Source organism: Leuciscus leuciscus, assembly GCF_965113295.1.
Source record: "Leuciscus leuciscus genome assembly, chromosome: 7".
Classification (NCBI taxonomy): Eukaryota; Metazoa; Chordata; class Actinopteri; order Cypriniformes; family Leuciscidae; genus Leuciscus; species Leuciscus leuciscus.
In genome coordinates this window covers 2355166-2373506 of record NC_138731.1, presented here as the reverse complement: position 1 = coordinate 2373506, position 18341 = coordinate 2355166, and the positions used below count along the sequence as shown (strand labels likewise).

At 41.0% G+C, this 18341-nt stretch overlaps 1 protein-coding gene across 1 annotated transcript in view; it reads left to right on the top strand.

Moving 5' to 3' along the window:
• Positions 1-17249, top strand: part of kif5aa (kinesin family member 5A, a) — a 33539-nt gene extending 16290 nt beyond the window's left edge. Inside the window, exons 14-29 of the mRNA XM_082175123.1 lie at positions 765-971; positions 1187-1333; positions 4816-5004; positions 5574-5691; positions 9148-9206; positions 9421-9527; positions 9627-9728; positions 10349-10409; positions 11247-11318; positions 11402-11506; positions 11638-11854; positions 13286-13418; positions 13507-13571; positions 15873-15900; positions 16029-16116; positions 16209-17249. Of these exons, the coding sequence (XP_082031249.1) occupies positions 765-971; positions 1187-1333; positions 4816-5004; positions 5574-5691; positions 9148-9206; positions 9421-9527; positions 9627-9728; positions 10349-10409; positions 11247-11318; positions 11402-11506; positions 11638-11854; positions 13286-13418; positions 13507-13571; positions 15873-15900; positions 16029-16107 (1689 nt within the window). The 3' untranslated portion in view covers positions 16108-16116; positions 16209-17249. The remainder of the gene's footprint in view (positions 1-764; positions 972-1186; positions 1334-4815; positions 5005-5573; positions 5692-9147; positions 9207-9420; positions 9528-9626; positions 9729-10348; positions 10410-11246; positions 11319-11401; positions 11507-11637; positions 11855-13285; positions 13419-13506; positions 13572-15872; positions 15901-16028; positions 16117-16208) is intronic.
• Positions 17250-18341: the final 1092 nt, after the last annotated feature.

Here is an 18341-nt window from a genome sequence, read left to right as displayed (position 1 = left end):
GCAAAACTTAAAAGCAAAAGAAAAGGCTGTTCTAACCTCTGCTTTTAGCACGATCACTGCTTTCTGTTTGGCAGAAAAGATCGGCCCAACTTTTTGAAAAAACAAAATAATCATAGGCCTCCAGACTTTTGAAAGCCTTTAATCTTTCATGAGTGAAGGGTCCAGGGGTTTCTATTAAATAAGAATAAATGTCTCCCCAGCAGATTGGTGGCCAAGACACGGGCAAGTCGGACCAACGTTTTTTGTCATCCCAGATCTCATATGGGCTTTGAATAACTTCGATTTTGTCACCAATACAAATTTTGAGCTTCTCTCCAAACCTCCTCCGGTCTTCAGATGTTAAAGTGCTTATATATTGTGGATTTCGCCCGCTAACTCTCTTGAAAGTGCTCGTCGCGTCTTTACTGCCCGCAATACTGTTTGTTTTGTTGCCACACAACCACTCGCGCATGCGTACAAAGATGTCAACAAAGATCCTCCTATTGCCGGAGTTTCTGAAGCTCGTGTAAAGACTCCGCCCTCTTCTGAACGGAGGCGGAGCTGCAGCTCATTTGCATTTAAAGGGACACATAAAAACGGCGTGTTTTTGATCACACACAAAAAGGGGCAAATTTGACAAGCTGTAATAAATGATCTGGGGGGATTTTGAGCTGAAATTTCACAGACACATTCTGGGGCAACATAGATTCATATTACATCTTGTGAAAAGGGTCATAATATGTCAGCTTTAATGTCTGCTGTTGTGTGTGTGTGTGTGTGTTCAGCTGCTGGCGTCGACGCGTGGCGACTCTGATAAGGTGCAGACGGAGCTGGGCCGCCTGCAGACGGAGAGCGAGAGCGCTAAAGCGGAGGTGCGGGAGGTGTTGCAGGCGCTGGAGGAGCTGGCCGTCAACTACGACCAGAAGAGCCAGGAGGTGGAGGACAAGAGCCTGCACAACAAGCAGCTGGCAGAGCAGCTCAGCCACAAGATGGTGAGTGTGTGTGTGTGTGTGTGTGTGTGTGTGTGTGTGTGTGTGTGAGGACAAGAGCCTGCACAACAAGCAGCTGGCAGAGCAGCTCAGCCACAACATGGTGACCGCATGACTCTCACCTCACTCACACTGAGAGAGAGAGAGACGTGTGTGTGTGTGTTCACTGCTGCCTCTGCTCGTGTGTGTGTGTGTTCACTGCTGCCTCTGCTCTACAGGCCAGCCTGATGGAGCTGGAGGCGGAGCTTGCTCAGATGCAGGAAGTGAGCTCACAGCAGAGGAAGCGCATCGCTGACGTGTTGAATGGGCTGATGAAGGACCTCAGCGAGTTCAGCTCCATCGTCGGCAACGGAGAGATCAAGCTCGTAGGTGTCCTCAGATAACTTTTAGAGCTTCTATTTTTTTATTTATTTTTTTTTATTTTTTTTTTTTATTATAGAAAAGTACAATGCAAAAGACACAAGACAAATACAAGGCATTGTAATACAGCTCAGAGTGTATAAAACAAAGAATAACAACAACAACTAAAATATAAAATGAACATTTATGTACAAATTTTAATAAAACTAATAATAAATAATAAATAAAATAGAAACTTTTTAGAGCTTATCAGAGGTCATTTTCACAAATTCCTTTTTTTTTGTCCCCATTAAAAAAATTCTGAATTCCATCTTAATAGTTAAATAAAAATTTAGAAAGCATGTATTTTCAGAATTCAGAAAAAAATTTACAAAAAAAAAAAAGAAAGTTATGAAAATGACTCTAAAAGTTTTAGTTTTTTAATATGACATCATGAAACGCATACAGTTTAAGAATAAATGATCAAATTTTTAGTGCCCCAATGAAAAACATTTTATTTTTCCCAAATTCTGTGTTTTCCATTTTCAGTTTTCTACATTCCATTTTAATGGTTTAATTAGGGACCGTTCGGTATTTATGGAAGGGGCCACCGGAGGAAAATAGGGGAGGGTCATGTCTTTTTATTCTTTGTTGAGGGGAGGGTCATCCAATTTTTTTTAGTCTAGGGGGAGGGTCACCCAACTTTTATATTCATGAAAACAGCAACATTTCAAAGTGGCTTGTTTGGTGCTATTTTTTTCCATTTAGATCGATGTTGATCTCGCGTTATCAGCCCCCCTTCGATATCAGATGGGTCTGACCCAACAAAAATCCAGTTTGGCGCTGTTTGACAGTGCGCGCGCACTTCAGTTTGCGCTTAGAAAAAGTGCATCATGTCAGAACAGAATGCCAATGAAATGTTTACCCGGCAAAGCTTTAAAGCACGAGCAAATAATGAACTTTTGTGATTGCGAATAAAGGCGGCCGCACACCGGACGCGCAGCTCAGCGCCGCGCCGCGCCACGTCTAGGACACTGTCACCTGAAAATCCGATAACATCAGCAATTTTCTGATTTCTGTAAATAAATATAAAACTAAATGTATATTGCAGCACAGGGTGAGGTCCGTATACATTAACTACGATTTGAGACACACACATGTAAATTTAATATAAAACTATGTAAATGGCGCTCTGTGGCGCGGCAGGATTTTGAACACGGTCCTGAGCCGCCGCGGACAGGCGCCGAAAGTCGCCGCCGGTGTGTGTACTCTCATAGAGAATAATGTGTTCGAATTTAAAAGACGTGGCGCTGCGCGGTGCGGCGCTGCGCGGTGCGGCGCTGAGCTGCGCGTCCGGTGTGCGACCCCCTTAAGTGCACAGTGTCCTGTGAGTGTAACTCTACCGCTGCATTAACATGTTGTGAACGTAGGCCTATGTCGAGTTTTACAGTATTGGGACTGAGGCGCATACTACCATATTTTAGTTTCCATTCTTATTTTGTTTCCACGATGTGTAAGATGTAGGGCTACCACATCTTTAAATTACTATTAGATTTATTTAAGTTAACATAAATACGTAGACCTACACCACAAAAACTGGTTGAGGATAAATTCGTTAAACTTGGGCGATTCCAGTGTTATGGACGTGACATTTGCAGTCAATACGTGAAATATAAATTCTCAGAAAATGCATTTAATACCAATATTTTGAAACGTCTGAAAGGAGTCAAGACATTAGAAAAATATCAGTCTACACATGCGTTTTATATTTAATATGAGGGAAATACACATGTGACGTGACACAAAAAATCTTTAACTTTTAGGTGGCAAAATATTTTTTTGTAATTCTATAAATTACACTGTGCAAACCAAAAGATATATACCCACCGGATGAATAAAGATCAGCCTACACAGAACATAAAATATTAGCCTATTTTTATTTTATTTTTCGTGGTCGCATTTATGTGAAAAAAACAAAACAATGTTACGGGCGTCAGTTCTCCATTACGGACATGACTGCTCTGAAAGCGACTTTAAAAATTTCACAGAGACCTCAAACAGAAAGCACAAAGCCTTTCTTTAAAGTGAATTTCGTTTTTTTATTAATTGTATCTTAATTTTAATCAATGTTTTATCTGGATTTAAATAGCCTAAGAAGTAAATATAGTAGAAAATAGATAATCATGACACGGAGGCGGGGGCGAGTGAACTGGACTCTTGTCTCATAAATGAATGGTAAATGGTAAATGGACTGCATTTATATAGCGCTTTCACAGACCCAATGGCCACCAAAGCGCTTTACAATATTGCCTCACATTCACCCATTCACTCACTCATTCATACACCGACGGCGGTGTCAGCCATGCAAGGCGATCCAGCTCGTCGGGAGCAGCTGGGGTTAGGTGTCTTGCTCAAGGACACCTCGATACTTGGTCAGGTGGAACCGGGGATTGAACCACCAACCTTCCGGTTTGTAGACAATCTACATGAACCACTGAGCCACTGCCGCCCCAAATGAACCGAAACTCAGCGTAAGGCTACTTGCCTCACAGACCTGAGAAATATATAGAAAGCTTGAAATGTCTACTTTTAAACAGAACAATTCAAAATGAAGGAAAACAGACTGCTTTCTGCTTATGAAATGTGCATTTCTCTCTGGCGCGTTCTGAGAAGATCGCGACGCATCGTCAACTTCATCTTTGCAGTCGACACAGAAAACACTTGTTTATTAATAAACAATTAAAATGTCTCCTTGCTATATTTGACATATTCATAATAATTACTTTTGCTGGTTCTTTGTGACAGCTTTTAGATGCTTTATTGGCAGCGCCACCCACATGTTGAACGAGTCACACCGCATCAGCACCGAAAACATGATTTTTTTCAAATCTAAAATCAAAAATCGTGATACGAACCGAATCGTAGGTTTGGTCTATCGTTACAGCCATAGTAAGATGAGAAAGCAAGAGTTTATGGTTTTAAAAAACAAACAAACAATGGCTATCTGAACATCTTTGCCAAGTGCAGTACAGAAGTAGGCTAATCAATAAATTATCGGGGAGGGTCATGCCTTTTTTCACAATCATTTTGGAGGGTCATAGAAAAATGTATTGCTGGCGAAGGGAGGGTCATGTCTTTTTTGACAACAGATCTCAAAACTCCTCCGGTGGCCCCTTAAATAAAAAACGAACAGTCCCTTATCAAAAAGCATGTCTAATCAATTAAATTCAAAAAACTTTACTAATTTTATTATTTTTTTTTACTGTAATAGAACTTTTTTTCTATGTTGTCTGTTTTAATTCTGCTGTATTTTTGATTTAATGCAAATTAATTATCAAAAAAAGTTGTAATCAAATGAAGGCATAAAACATTTTTTTAAAATATGAATCTTTAAAAATGAAGATTTAACAATCACTTTATATATTTTTCTCAATACAAAAGGGGGCATTATGGTAAAAGACTTTCCTTTAGATGCAGATGTTTGTGTCTGTAATGTGTGTGTGTGTAGCCGGTGGAGATCAGCGGTGCGATCGAGGAGGAGTTCACTGTGGCGCGGCTCTACATCAGTAAGATCAAGTCTGAGGTGAAGTCGATGGTGAAGCGCTGCCGGCAGCTGGAGAACATGCAGCTCGAGTGCCATCGCAAGATGGAGGAAACCAGCCGAGAGCTGTCCTCCTGCCAGCTGCTCATCTCACAGGTGTGTGTGAGTGTGTGCTTACGTTATTAGATAGAACTGTCACACACAGAAAGAAGACAGTAATGAAGAGTTATTAGCGTGTGGCGTTTGTTTGATGTCCAGTGTTGCTGAGCATAAATACATAATCATGTTTCTCTCAGTCTCCTCAAAGTTGCGTTGGATTTTCTCCTCAGCGTAAAGGTTTAGAGGTCCATTTATCACTGTTTTCCATGTTCGTAGAGTTAACTTGTGGAGTAAATATATAGGCTATAATCTGTGTGTTTACACAGCCTTTTTAAAAATGGCGGGTGCTGGTGTTTCGCGTGCTTTCGGCCAATCATCGAACACTAACGTCACGGATAGCTCCTATAGTGCTGGTTTAGACCCGACTCTGAAGTAGGAGTAAATTAGTTACAAAGCAAGTTAGACTGGCTTCATTTTCATCAGGCCATCAATTTGCACATCATTACATGACATGAATCTTTCTGATGCTAGTAAATGACGTGTGGTTCATGCTGGCCCAGATCTGCTGTGTGTTCTGTGTGGTGTTTTAACTCTGTGTCTCTGTGCCTGTGTGTGTCTGTGAGCAGCATGAGGCAAAGATTCGCTCTCTCACGGAGTACATGCAGAACGTGGAGCAAAAGAAGAGACAGCTGGAGGATAACTATGATGCTCTCAGTGAAGAACTTTACATGATGCAGAACTCGGGTAAGATACAAACACAAATACAGACCCTGCACAGACCTTCAGGCTCTATGACGAATTTCTAGTTAGAGCAATATTTTCATAGATTTCCCAACTTCTAGACGTCTGACTGTCAGAACTCCTAGAGTTGTCTAGATACCTCGCCTCCTGTAGTGTAAGACGGATTCAGGATCCATGTGCAAATCTCTTTATTAAAGGGATAGTTCACTTTGAAATTAATTTTTGGTATGTTTTAGCTTACCTCAAGGGCATCCAAGATGTAGGTGTCTTTTTTTCCGCAGTAGTTTCAATTTTGATATTTTTAGGTCAAACCGTTCTTGTCTGTCAGTCATATAATGCAGGTCTATGGTCACTGTCTCAAAACACAAGCACAGAGTCCAAATTAAAACAATTCCCCGTCGTCCAAATTAAACAATTCCCCATCGTAAGTACACATTGATGGCCTAAGACACGAAACGAGCGGTTTGTGTGAGAAACCGAACAGTATTTATAACGTTTTTATCTCTTATACGCAGCCATGTCCGAGTGATCTGATCTGACGTGTGCGCAGACTGGTGCATAGATATATACACACTAGATGTCGCCTTGTCTACGGCAGTTCATTGGAACGAATGTCTTTAAGGCGACCTCTAGTGTATATATCTATGCACCAGTCTGCGTACACGTCAGATCAGATCACTTGGACATGGCTGTGTATAAGAGGTAAAAACGATATAAATACTGTTCGTTTTCTCACACAAACCGCTCGTTTCGTGTCTTAGGCCATCAATGTGTACTTACGATGGGGAATTGTTTAATTTGGACGACGGGGAATTGTTTTAATTTGGACTCTGTGCTTGTGTTTTGAGATAATGACCATAGACCTGCATTATATGACTGACAGACAAGAACGGTTTGACCTAAAAATATCAAAATTGAAACTACTGCGGAAAAAAAGACACCTACATCTTGGATGCCCTTGAGGTAAGCTAAAACATACCAAAAATTAATTTCAAAGTGAACTATCCCTTTAAATGTAGAGCCAGAGGGAGAAGTCCAGAAGAAGCTCATGGAGAACCAGAGAAGCAATAAACAACCCACAAACAAAAGGGCTAATAGGGGATCCAGATAGGAAGGGAAGAGGTTCAACACCTCTTACAACTCCTGAGCCGACAAGACTACGCAAAGAATAGTCCAATGTAAAATATCCATCTATCCATTCATTCTCCAAACCACATGTCCTCTGTAGCGTCTCAGGGATGCTGGAACCAAACAGCTAATATATAATCCAGTGTTATCATCTATGAATCTAAAAAATGGTGATGATTAAGGTTTTATGTATTTTGATCATTTGAAATGTAGTGCTGTAATGTAGCATAGTAAATCATACTACTCTAAATTATATTTTGAGGGGGTTCAATGCAATATAATGCACAAGGTGCCACAAAAACTAGTGGCAACACTTGCTGTTGCTAATAAACGTAAAAAGCATTAAACCCTTATCTTGCTAATTAGGGCTTCCCGTACGTCCTTTTTATCTACAACTTACCCCAGCTCCTCCTTGGGGATCCCAAGGCGTACCCATCCTGGATCTGCCTGCCAGAGCCATATCACCCTGTAGCCCTAGACTGGTCACACACTGAAGCTAAGCATGGTTGAGTCTGGTTAGTACCTGGATGGGAGACTCCTGGGAAAACTAGGTTGCTGCTGGAAGAGGTGTTAGTGAAGCCAGCAGGGGGCGCTCACCCTGTGGTGTGTGTGGGTCCTAACACACCAGTATAGTGATGGGGACACTATACTGTTAAAAAGTCCTTCAGATGAGACGTTAAACTGAGGTCCTGACTCTCTGTGGTCATTAAAAATCATTAAAAAAGAGTAGGAGTTTAACCCCGGCATCCTGGCCAAATTTTCCCATTGGCCTCTGTCCATCATCATGGCCTCCTAATCATCCCTATATATTCTGATTGGCTTCATCACTGTCTCCTCTCCACCAGTAAGCTGGTGTGTGTGTGTTCTGGCACACTATGGCTGCCGTCGCATCATCCAGGTGGTGCTGCACATTGGTGGTGGTTGAGGAGATTGCCCCATTCCATATGTAAAGTGCTTTGAGTGGCAAGAAAAGCGTTATATAAATGTAACGCATTATTATTATAAATTATTATTATTATTATTATTGTTACCCCGGGATCTCAGTTGAACATGCCTGGAAGAGCTCCACCGGGAGGCCTCATGACTAGATGCCAGAACCACCTCAACTGCCTCCGTTCAATACAGAGGAACAGCAGCTCTAATCCAAGTCTCTCCCGAATATCAGAGCTATCTCTCAGGATCAGCCCACACACCCTGGAGAGAAAATCATTTCAGACCATAGTTGACCATAGGTGAAGGTCAGAACATAGATCCACTGGTAAATCAAGAGCTTCGCCTTTAGGCACAGCTCCTGCTTCACCACGACATTCTGGAGCAACAACTGCATTACTGCCTTCACAGCACCAATCAACCTATCGTTCCCATGATCCCACCGACCCCCAATCATAAACAAGACCCAAGATATTTGAACTCCTCCACTTGGGGCAGCAACTTACTCCCTACCCGACCCTCCTTGGATCCCCACCTTAACACGGTGGTGGAGTATGAGTGTGTCAGTGACCCTGGAAGAGGTCTTGCCCAGATCTTTAGCTCCTGGTTGGCTCGCCCTTGAAATTGGAAGAGGGAAATGGGGGCCCTCTCCTGGATGCAGGCCTGGGAGAGGATCTCTTAGATGGACATCTGGTGACCAGGATCTGGTCCATGAGACTCAGTCGGGCTCATCTGAAGGGGCCTTCCCCTTTTGGACATAGTACCTGCAAGGAAAAGATTATGGGATCGGTGCAATGTACAATGGGCGGCATCTACTTATAGATGATAACGATTACATGATTATTTTGTGGTCGTTTTTTTCTTATCCAGTTTTCAATGCAAAACTTGCACAAGCAAGTAATTAGTAGAATATAAATGATAACAACTTAACGTTGCTGTATGGACCAGCGCCCTCTGTTGGTCAAAATAAACACCACATGATTGTGGCTCGTTTTAATTTTTCACCTTAGGTGTTATTTCTCTTTGCAGTGAAAAAGAGGAACTCCAGCCAGGGTCGGGCCACCAAAAAAGGAGACTATCTCCAGGAAACAGGGACGATTGGTTTTCTGCCAATTATTCTGGCTGACTGTAAAGCTTTTAAAACTTTCAGACTGCTTGACAAACCTTTCTTTATTCTTCTAAGACTAACTGAAATTCAACTACAAGCTACTTTCACCAAAGTCAGAGCTCTCTGAAGATCTGTGCGGACGTAGCATGCTATATCTTTTCTAAATGTTTGGTCTTGTGGGTTTCCTTTATCAGAACTTCAAAGTTGCCAAAAATCCAAAAGACTGGAAAAAGAAGTTCAGATTCAGCTTCTGTACTGTAACATTAATGGTTCTGTATTTATGTTTATACCAGAGAGTAATGTGGCAGAACTGGATGGAGGAGAGAAGGCTGACAGAGAGGCTGAAGGGAAAGTAAGTCGGACATACATGGGTCTAGTATTTTACACATAAACAGTCCTGTGACTAGGGTAAGGAACACATACATATTATGGTAAGAGAGATGTTGTATGTGATGTGGTTATTATTAAAAATAGGTCTCATGGACACTAGGAGGGTGTGTGAAATGGTATTGGACTATTGTCACACGAGTCAGTGCAAATGTTTATTTGTGTGTGTGTTTGTGTAGAAGGCCGCTGTTCGCCCAGCTCTCCATGCAGAGTCTCGTCAGAAGCAGCTCAGCCACCTGCGGGACGAAATCAATGAGAAACAGCGACTCATTGACGACCTTACCGAGTCAGTCTCAGTTCCAGTGTCTTCTGATAGCATTACACTGTTGTATAATCACTGAATGTTGTAAATGAGGTGCTGATGGTGACATAACTTGTCTTGCAGTAAGAATCAGGCTCTAGAGCTGGAGCTGGCTCATGTGCGGTCCAGTTTCAGTAACCTGAAAATGCAGGACGACACCAAGAGCGCCTGCTTGGAGCAGCTGTCGTACGTTTTTATACTATTGCACAAATACACTGAGATTGTTTGATCATGTTGTGAATGTTAAAGAGGGCCTATTCTGCGATTTCCATGTTCATCTGTCTTTAGTGTGTAATGTTGAGTTCTTCTCTATATCAGTGTTTCTGAACTCCTGAAACGCCTCCACTGTAGTCTTCAGTTTCTTTCGGGAACAAACACGTCACAATATTCCTCATTTAAATAATTCATACGCAGAATAAAGGGGCGGGGCCTGGTTGAGTTAGTTAGTAGTGTGTTAAACTGGTGGTTCTGGTAAGGGGCGGGACATTTCCCAAACACACTCGAAGCGCTCGACCAATCACAACACACTGCTCCAGCCGACCAATCAGAGCACAGTGTCCTTTTCAGAAGGAGGGGCTTCATAGAGACAGGAAGTAAACAGAGCGTTACTGACAGACTGGGAAGAGAGGAGCCGCAACAATGGAGAATATGAGGAAAATAATCAACATTCAAGCAGGAAAACCTGTTCTAGTCGAGCCTGAAACAACATCAAGACTTTGTACAAGAGCATGATAGGTCCTCTTTAAGGGATGCTACAGTGTGCAATGACTGTCTAATGCGTGTTAAAGTTTGAGTTTTCTCATCAGCTTTCAGCAGGAGAGACACGAGCAGTCCAAGCAGGATCTCAGGGGCCTTGAGGAGACTGTTGTAAGTTTCTCATATAAACTCTGGTTACACTTTATTTTGAGGTGTCTTTGTTACACTGTAATTATACATTTAAGTACTGAGTAATATTAAGTAACTACATGTCCTTACTATAGGGTTAGGATTAGGTTTGGTTTGGTTCAGGGTTAGTTGCAAGTAATTATTTCATGATTTATAGTTATGACTATAGTAACTACATGTAACATATGTAACAATGACTCGTAAAATAAAGGGTTACCCAAACTCTTCCTCTTATTCTACAGTTCCTTCTTTTACATCATTCACGTCTGAATTTCTGCACCATGATGATGTCATTTAGAGTGTTTGCTGAAAGCCCATCACAGTATATATTATTTATAGATGTAATCGGAAGATACACATGCTAACCATTGGCATGATAAATAAATACACATTACTAAAACAACAGAAACACTTAAAGAACAGCCAAATCACGTACTGTCATAATTAAGTATTTATTTGGGTTTCATATTTGATCTGTCAACACATCTGTCTCTTCACTGTGTTCCTGTTGACCCTGGACTATATCCATATGTGTTGTGTGCGTGAGCTCCCCCTGCTGCTCTGGCTGAGAGGATAACAACCTCAAACCGGCTCAGATCACATCATTTGTTGGAAAATTAATAGATCTTTAGTGGAGATCTGTAGTTGCGTTGCTGAAACAGGGCTTGAACATCCAGCATGTTTTCATCACATTGATTGTCAATCATCTTTAGGGCCATGTCTTGAAAATCAACGTGTTAATAACCAAAATTGATATTTCATTTTTTGATCTACTTGTCTGTGGTCTCATATAGCAGCTTCTCTCTCTCTGTGTCTTAGGCTCGGGAACTCCAGACCCTCCACAACCTGCGCAAGCTGTTCGTTCAAGACCTCACGACTCGGGTTAAAAAAGTGAGTTCCGCATGTGAACATGGATATTCTGCTTAACAAATGTCCTCTGTTGTGTGTCTTTCTGACATGTTTTCCTCACACAGAGTACAGAAATTGGACCTGATGATAGTGGGGGGTCTAACACTCAGAAACAGAAGATTTCCTTTCTTGAAAACAACCTGGATCAGCTTACAAAGGTTCATAAACAGGTCAGGGTGCACTTTCAGGATACAATACATTTCTGTAAATTAATTCTCAAGGTTATTTGCAATTCATAATGTTGTGTCCCTTTATTTATAATGTATGCTAACACTAATTACTAGCGAAACCGTGTGTGCAGCTGGTACGTGATAACGCAGATCTGCGCTGTGAGCTTCCGAAGCTGGAGAAGCGTCTTCGTTCTACGGCTGAGCGGGTTCGGGCGCTGGAGACAGCACTGAAGGACGCCAAGCAGGGCGCCATGAACGACCGGCGCCGCTACCAGCAGGAGGTGGAGCGCATCCGGGACGCCATGCGCCTGCGCTATCCTCTGCGCCGGCCCAACGCCGCTCAGATCGGTACTGCTCGCACTGCACAATCATAAATGATGATATGATAGGTGAGCAGTAAGGTACTGGAGGCTAGTGCTGTGTGGTGAATAAGTCCCGGCTGAAGGGTGTGTTTGGCTCGGCGCGAAGTGGAGTTAGCAGTGAGTTATTCACCGCACAGCACTAGCCTCCAGTACCTTATTGCGTTTATAAAACGGTTACCTATCAATACAAATACCGTCTTTATGAGTGAGTCAGTCAGTAGAGAAGACTTTTATATTGAAAGGACTGAAACTTGTTGTTAACACGGAGAAGCAAGACACAACTGACGAATGATTAGTGTGTCAGGGAACGGGTAATCCCCTCTGGTGCGCTAACATTTGACGTTTTGTTTTTTTGAATTTTTTACTTCATTGGAATGGTACGAAACTTGGTAAAGGTTTTGGCACTTGCTGTGTGAACACAAAAAAAATCATAGACATGATTCAAACAGGTTAAATGGCCCTGAAAACAGTAGTCACACACTCGCAGTTAAAAATGAGCGTATTGGAAACTGCAGCCAAACACACTCTCACTGAAAGATCATTTTTTGAGATATCAAGCTCAAATTTGGAGCACAACTTGTTTAGATTTATGGCATTGATTTTCCGCAGTTTTAGAGTAAAACGTAATTTTGAAAATATATATTTCATATAAAAATTTTAATAATATTTTTGTGCATTTTTCATATTTTGTGCGTTTCTTTTTTTATGTTTACTTTTTTTAAACTTTTTTCCCTTCAGCAATAATCTGCCAAGTATCGTCTTTAAAAAGAGATCCAACTTCAGTCTGTCGCTCTAAAGCATTCAAGATTTATGACAAGAAAGATTAAGTTGGAAATGAAATTGTCAGGTCTATGCTCAAAAAGTGAATGAATGGATTATAAATACGGCGTAAATATAAATTACTATTAAAAAATATCCCTAAAATACAAAATGTTAAATTAAAAATATTATCAAACTAAAATATAGGACATTAATTTCAAAAACAAACAAAAAAACAAATCGATCATTTTGACCGACACACATAGAGCACCAGAGTGGTAAAAGGAAAAGATATTGCAGCGGACATTCAAATGTTTTTTTTGTTATTACGAATATAGGACTGACCTGAAGGAAGATGCTTTATCTACTGTAAACGCAAGTACACTCGCTCACTCTATCTCTCACAATACTCTATAAGTTTGAACAATATCAATGAGAATATATGTTTGCGTTGCTAAGAGTGGTTGCTAGGGATGTTGTGTAGTGATACACAGAACCGTTGGGTGAAGTGGTCATAGCCGTGTGTTATCTATTGACCAATCAGAATCAAGGACTGGAACTAACCGTTTTATAATAATAATTGGTTAATAATAATAATAATAACTGATGTTGTGGTTCCTGATGTTGTGGTTCCTCATGTTGTGTTTTGTTTTAACAGCTAAGCCAGTGAGACCTGGACACCATGTCTCGGCCACGTCCCCCACCAGCTTCTCCAGCACATCACGCTCCAGCAAACCTGCCACGTCCTACAGCAACGCTCTGTTCCTGCAGGAGGAGAAGAAAACCAACCCGTGAGTGTGTGTGTGCTCTCGTCCAGGCCCTGTCTGTTTCTCGTCTTCTCCTCCTCTCCTCCTCTCATCTGTCCTCTGTTCGTTTCAGTGTTGGATACAGCACTGTGAGATCCATAGACATACTGAGCTCCTGTCCGCTCGACGTGGAGAACGGTAAGTGTGTGTGAGCTGTGACACCACTAAAGCTACAACATTTATACACTGCCGCTCATACTTGATATTAGGAGATAAAATCATTTTATTCTGGATGAACAGGGAAAATAAAGGTATAGATGGAAGGGATCAACTCAATGCGTGTGCAGGTGTAGACCAGAGGTCAGCAACCTTTTGCCATTTTTAATTTGCCCCAGTTAAAGAAAATGTCCAAGATTGATAGCAGTGACTTGTTTAAAGAATAAAAGTGTCTTGAGGACTGTTAGTAAACGCTGCAGGAAAGCGGCTCTCCAGGACCGGGAACGAGGAGCCCTGATCAAAATATCCCGTTCACACTAAAGGTCCTAATTCTCGTAATTTCTGCGGTTTTCGCAATTGTAGCAAGTATTTTGAGAGGTGTTTTGACAATTCACAGCCGCCCTATGACGAATACCAAAAAAAAGTTTCGGACTCGACCTGAAGGGCGATAACTATAACAATAACGATAAAGATATAGATCTAAAAAATGTTCTCAATATTGAAGAATTGCAGAGTTCACACCACAGCTATAACGATAACGATATAGAGAAACGATATTGTTGGAATCACTTTCAGAACGATTTTTTTTTTTCAGCTGTTGAACGATAAAACACTGACAGCCAATCAGAATCCACTCGAATTTAAGGGCTCGCACATTTAAAATGGCAGACGTAATTGTGGAGAGGTTAATCGCCGAGGTCCAGATACATCCACCAGTGTTTGACAAGTCGAGTCCCTTTTCAAGAAAATGGGATATGGAAAACAATCGTTCATACCCTGTGAATAAACGGTGAGAAGTTTTACCTCAGGTATCCAGCGCTCGTTCTGACAACACTAGCTTCCGTTGAAGTTGCAGTGAAAAAGCCCAGTGTTGTTTTTATTTCACTATATTGACTCCGTCAGCTAAACTCACTGTTAGATTATTAGATTAGACACTAGATGTCGCCTTGGCTACGGTTTCGTTCCAATGAACTGCAGTAGCCAAGGCGACTTCTATTGTATATATCTATACCCGCCAGCGCTCTCAGATCACTTGGACGTGGCTGAGTTCAAGAGGTAAAAACAATATAAATACTGTTCGTTTTCTCACACAAACCGCTCGTTTCATGTCTTAGGCCATCAATGTGTACTTACGATGGGGAATTGTTTAATTTGGACTCTGTGCATGCTCTTTGAGACAGTGACCATCGACCTGCATTATATGACTGACAGACAAGAACGGTTTGACCTAAAAATATCAAAATTGAAACTACTGCGGAAAAAAAGACACCTACATCTTGGATGCCCTTGAGGTAAGCTAAAACATACCAAAATTTTATTTCAAAGTGAACTATCCCTTTAAGCTCATTATTATGTAGCCGAATCACGAGTGAAATTAGATGTAGTGGGGCACATGTCCTAAAAGCTTGGAAACCTCTGGTCTAAAGAACCTTTTTCAACTATAAAGAGCCTTTTGTGCAATGGAAAGATTCCATGGATGTTAAAGGTTCTTCATGGATTGCCAATAAAGAACCTTTATTTTTAAGAGTGGGTTACATTTTATTTCAATGGTCCACTTTATTAGACATTCTACGGACTATAAGTGCATGTCAGCTAACTCTCAGTAGAGTATTAGTACTGTTAGGTTAGGGTTCGGGTTAGTGGAATAATTCGACATGTAGTTGCAGAGTTACTTATAGTCAGTAGAATGTCTGTTGGGGAGCATCAGAAACCGGCAAGAAGGGCCAAAGAGCCGTGGGAACAGAGCGAGTGTTAATGCGCCACACCGGTCTCGAGTCCCACGGAGGAACTCCTGAAGGATAAAGAAGGAGTGACAGCAGTGAAGGACGAGAGAGGACCAGGCCTGGCACTTTACGTTGTGGTTTTGTTTTAGTTTATGTGACAGTCGTCCATGAGGGGCTGCCGCTTTACTTTCGTTTTGTTCTTTGTTTATTTTATTATTAGTTATGTAATGCTTACCGTTCGCCGGTTCCCTCCTCATTCTTCCCGTATCAACAAACCACGTTACCCAGATAATAAGCATACAGTCTACTAATACTCTAATGTACTTGCAAAGTTACTTATAGTTAGTAGAACGTCTAAAGTGGACCACTGAAAGTGTAACTTAAGAGTGTAGATTAGTTTACCCAGAGATCCTGTTATTGTCAAGTCTTATCCCGGCCTCCAGGCTTCTGATGTTAAAGACTAGCAGGTTTTAAGAAGGGCCAGAACCAGTTATCTTAGACACAATGTTTTTGCTTGTAACAGTTGTAACCTTTTATTCTGTTCCTTTATGCTTTTCAGGAAATAGCACAGACATTAATGATAACAGGTAAGCAAACTCCTGTGCTCTAATGGGATGGATCGACTCAATTGCAGGTCTTAACAGAATTACATTTTTGACTTTAAGTTCCAGTTATCTTGTGTCTATGTTTTATGCTGACTGCTTCTGTGTTTCAGGAGTGATGTTCACTGTGGCAGTATGGCGGACGATGCTTCACGACTCTTCATCATGCAACAGGAGACCGCAGCCAGTTAATCATTTAATGTAAGCAAACACACACACACACACACATATATATAATGAGCTAAGAAGCACATGTTTTCATCAGTTTTCAACTTCTGTCCCACTTTCTCCAGATATTCCAGTCGTCTGCATGCAGCCGTTCAGCCTTCGCCATCTTCTCCACAACTTTATTCCTAGACTTCTTGGCTCTGTATTGTCTTATATTGTATGAAATATTCCTCTATCGTTCATGCAGAGTCACATCATGTATCCTGTCTCGCGTATATCACTGTTGCATGTTTGTCTGTTTAGTAAGAAAACTCATAGGTTGTAAATGAACCCTCACATACAATAGATATTTGAATACGCACATCTATATTGCTTGCATTATAATACAGAAGAGAACTAGAAATACCTTCCCTTTAGTCTTGCTGAGCCTTAAAGAAAGACGGTTAAATATTGTGAAGATTCACATAGAACAGTGTGTTTGTGTGTGTCATCGTGTAGATTTTGATAATATTATATTCAAGTACTGACTACCTCCAATTATGGGAAAAAAACACATTTTCAGTAATATTTGATTTGCATTGTATTTGTTTTCACATCAAAATGATTGGGATGAAAATTGCTGTATGTCAAGAGAACATATCGTGGAGATTTACGGTTATGAAACGCTCGAAGTGCTTCAGGTATTCTGCCAAATGCTCTGAACAATCACAGCTCTGATTTCTCTCGCAAAATCCTGATCAGCCAATCAGGAAGACAGAATGAAGCGTCTGTGTCTGTGTGATGTTTCCCGTGAGGTCCGATGAATGGGTGTCTCCATTCCTTACACTTTTCTTACAATCCTCTTTCAGGATGTCTTCAGACTGATTCACTTGTATATTTAGCAAGACGATGAATGAGTGAGGCCGCAGAAACTGTATTATGATGAAGGTTTAATCATAGATTTAGTTGGCACTGAAATGCTTGCTTCTCACACTTCTTCCCCGATTCAAACCTCTGTTGTCACCATTAGAAGAGTAAATACTTCAGAAACCGATGAAGAGAGTTTGGGCAAAAGCTCAACTGATTTACTCAAGATATCTTTGTTGAAGGTTGTTTTATGTGATATATGTACAGTGAGCTAGTTTGCTGGAAGCTGATGCGAGAAATAAATGTAATTCAAAGAAAAATGTGATTCTTCGTTTTGTTCTGTTTGTTTTGTTTTTCCATCCTGAAGAGGTGAGGTCTTTTCTTTAGGGCATTTGTCAACAACACAAACCAAATGCTAATTAGTAGAACTATGACATACTTTTTTTTTTTTTTTTTTTTTTTTTTTTTACCAGAGGTTGGTCAACTTGCACTTTTTATCATCACTTTGGAACTATTTTCATAAGTTTCACAAACTCAGCTGCTATATTAGCCGCTTTCTGACCGGAGGAACCTTTTCACAGTTCCTAGAACTATTGGCTAAAGTACCCGGATGTTCCTGCGGTGCGGACACGCCGACTAGGAACGATTTTAGTTCTAGGAACTCCATTTGGAGGAACTAATTTAATCCTACTTCAGAGTAGGGTCTAAACCAGCACTATAGGAACTACTCGTGACGTTAGTGTACGCTGATGACCGAACGCACGCGGAACACCAGCACCTGCCATTTTTAAAACAGCTATGTAAACACACAGATTATATATTTACTCCAGAAACTAACTATACAAACATGGAAAACAGTGATAGATGGGCCTCTAAACCTTTATGCTAAAGAGAAAATCAACGCAACAGAGGGGACCAAGCCAAACATAATAACATATTTCTGCTCAGCTAGCAACACTGGACATCAACCACACGGCATAGGCTAATAACTTATTTTCATATACGGTCTACTTTCTATGTATAACAGTTCTATCTAATAACATATTAAACAGTACTGTTAGACAGATCGCTAACTAATTAAAACACAGAGAATGCGAGCATTGTTTGCTCTGGCGTTCTCAGCACCGTCAAAATAAAGGTCCGCCGTGCTGTCAAAATAAAAGTCCCAACAACAAGCGTCACTCCCTTACCCCTCCTACCAGTTCCTATGGCCACTTGGCCAGTGCGAATGCAAACAGCAAAACCGAGTTTGAGTACTTCATAGAACTGTTTAGAAGTGGACAGTTCCTATAACTAAGTTCCTGTAACTACTTGGTCAGAAAGCGGCTATTGTTTTCTTTAGTGTTCTACATGTTTCCTTTCACATAACATTTGCTGCAGAACATAACATTGTTACCTAAGATGTTTGATTT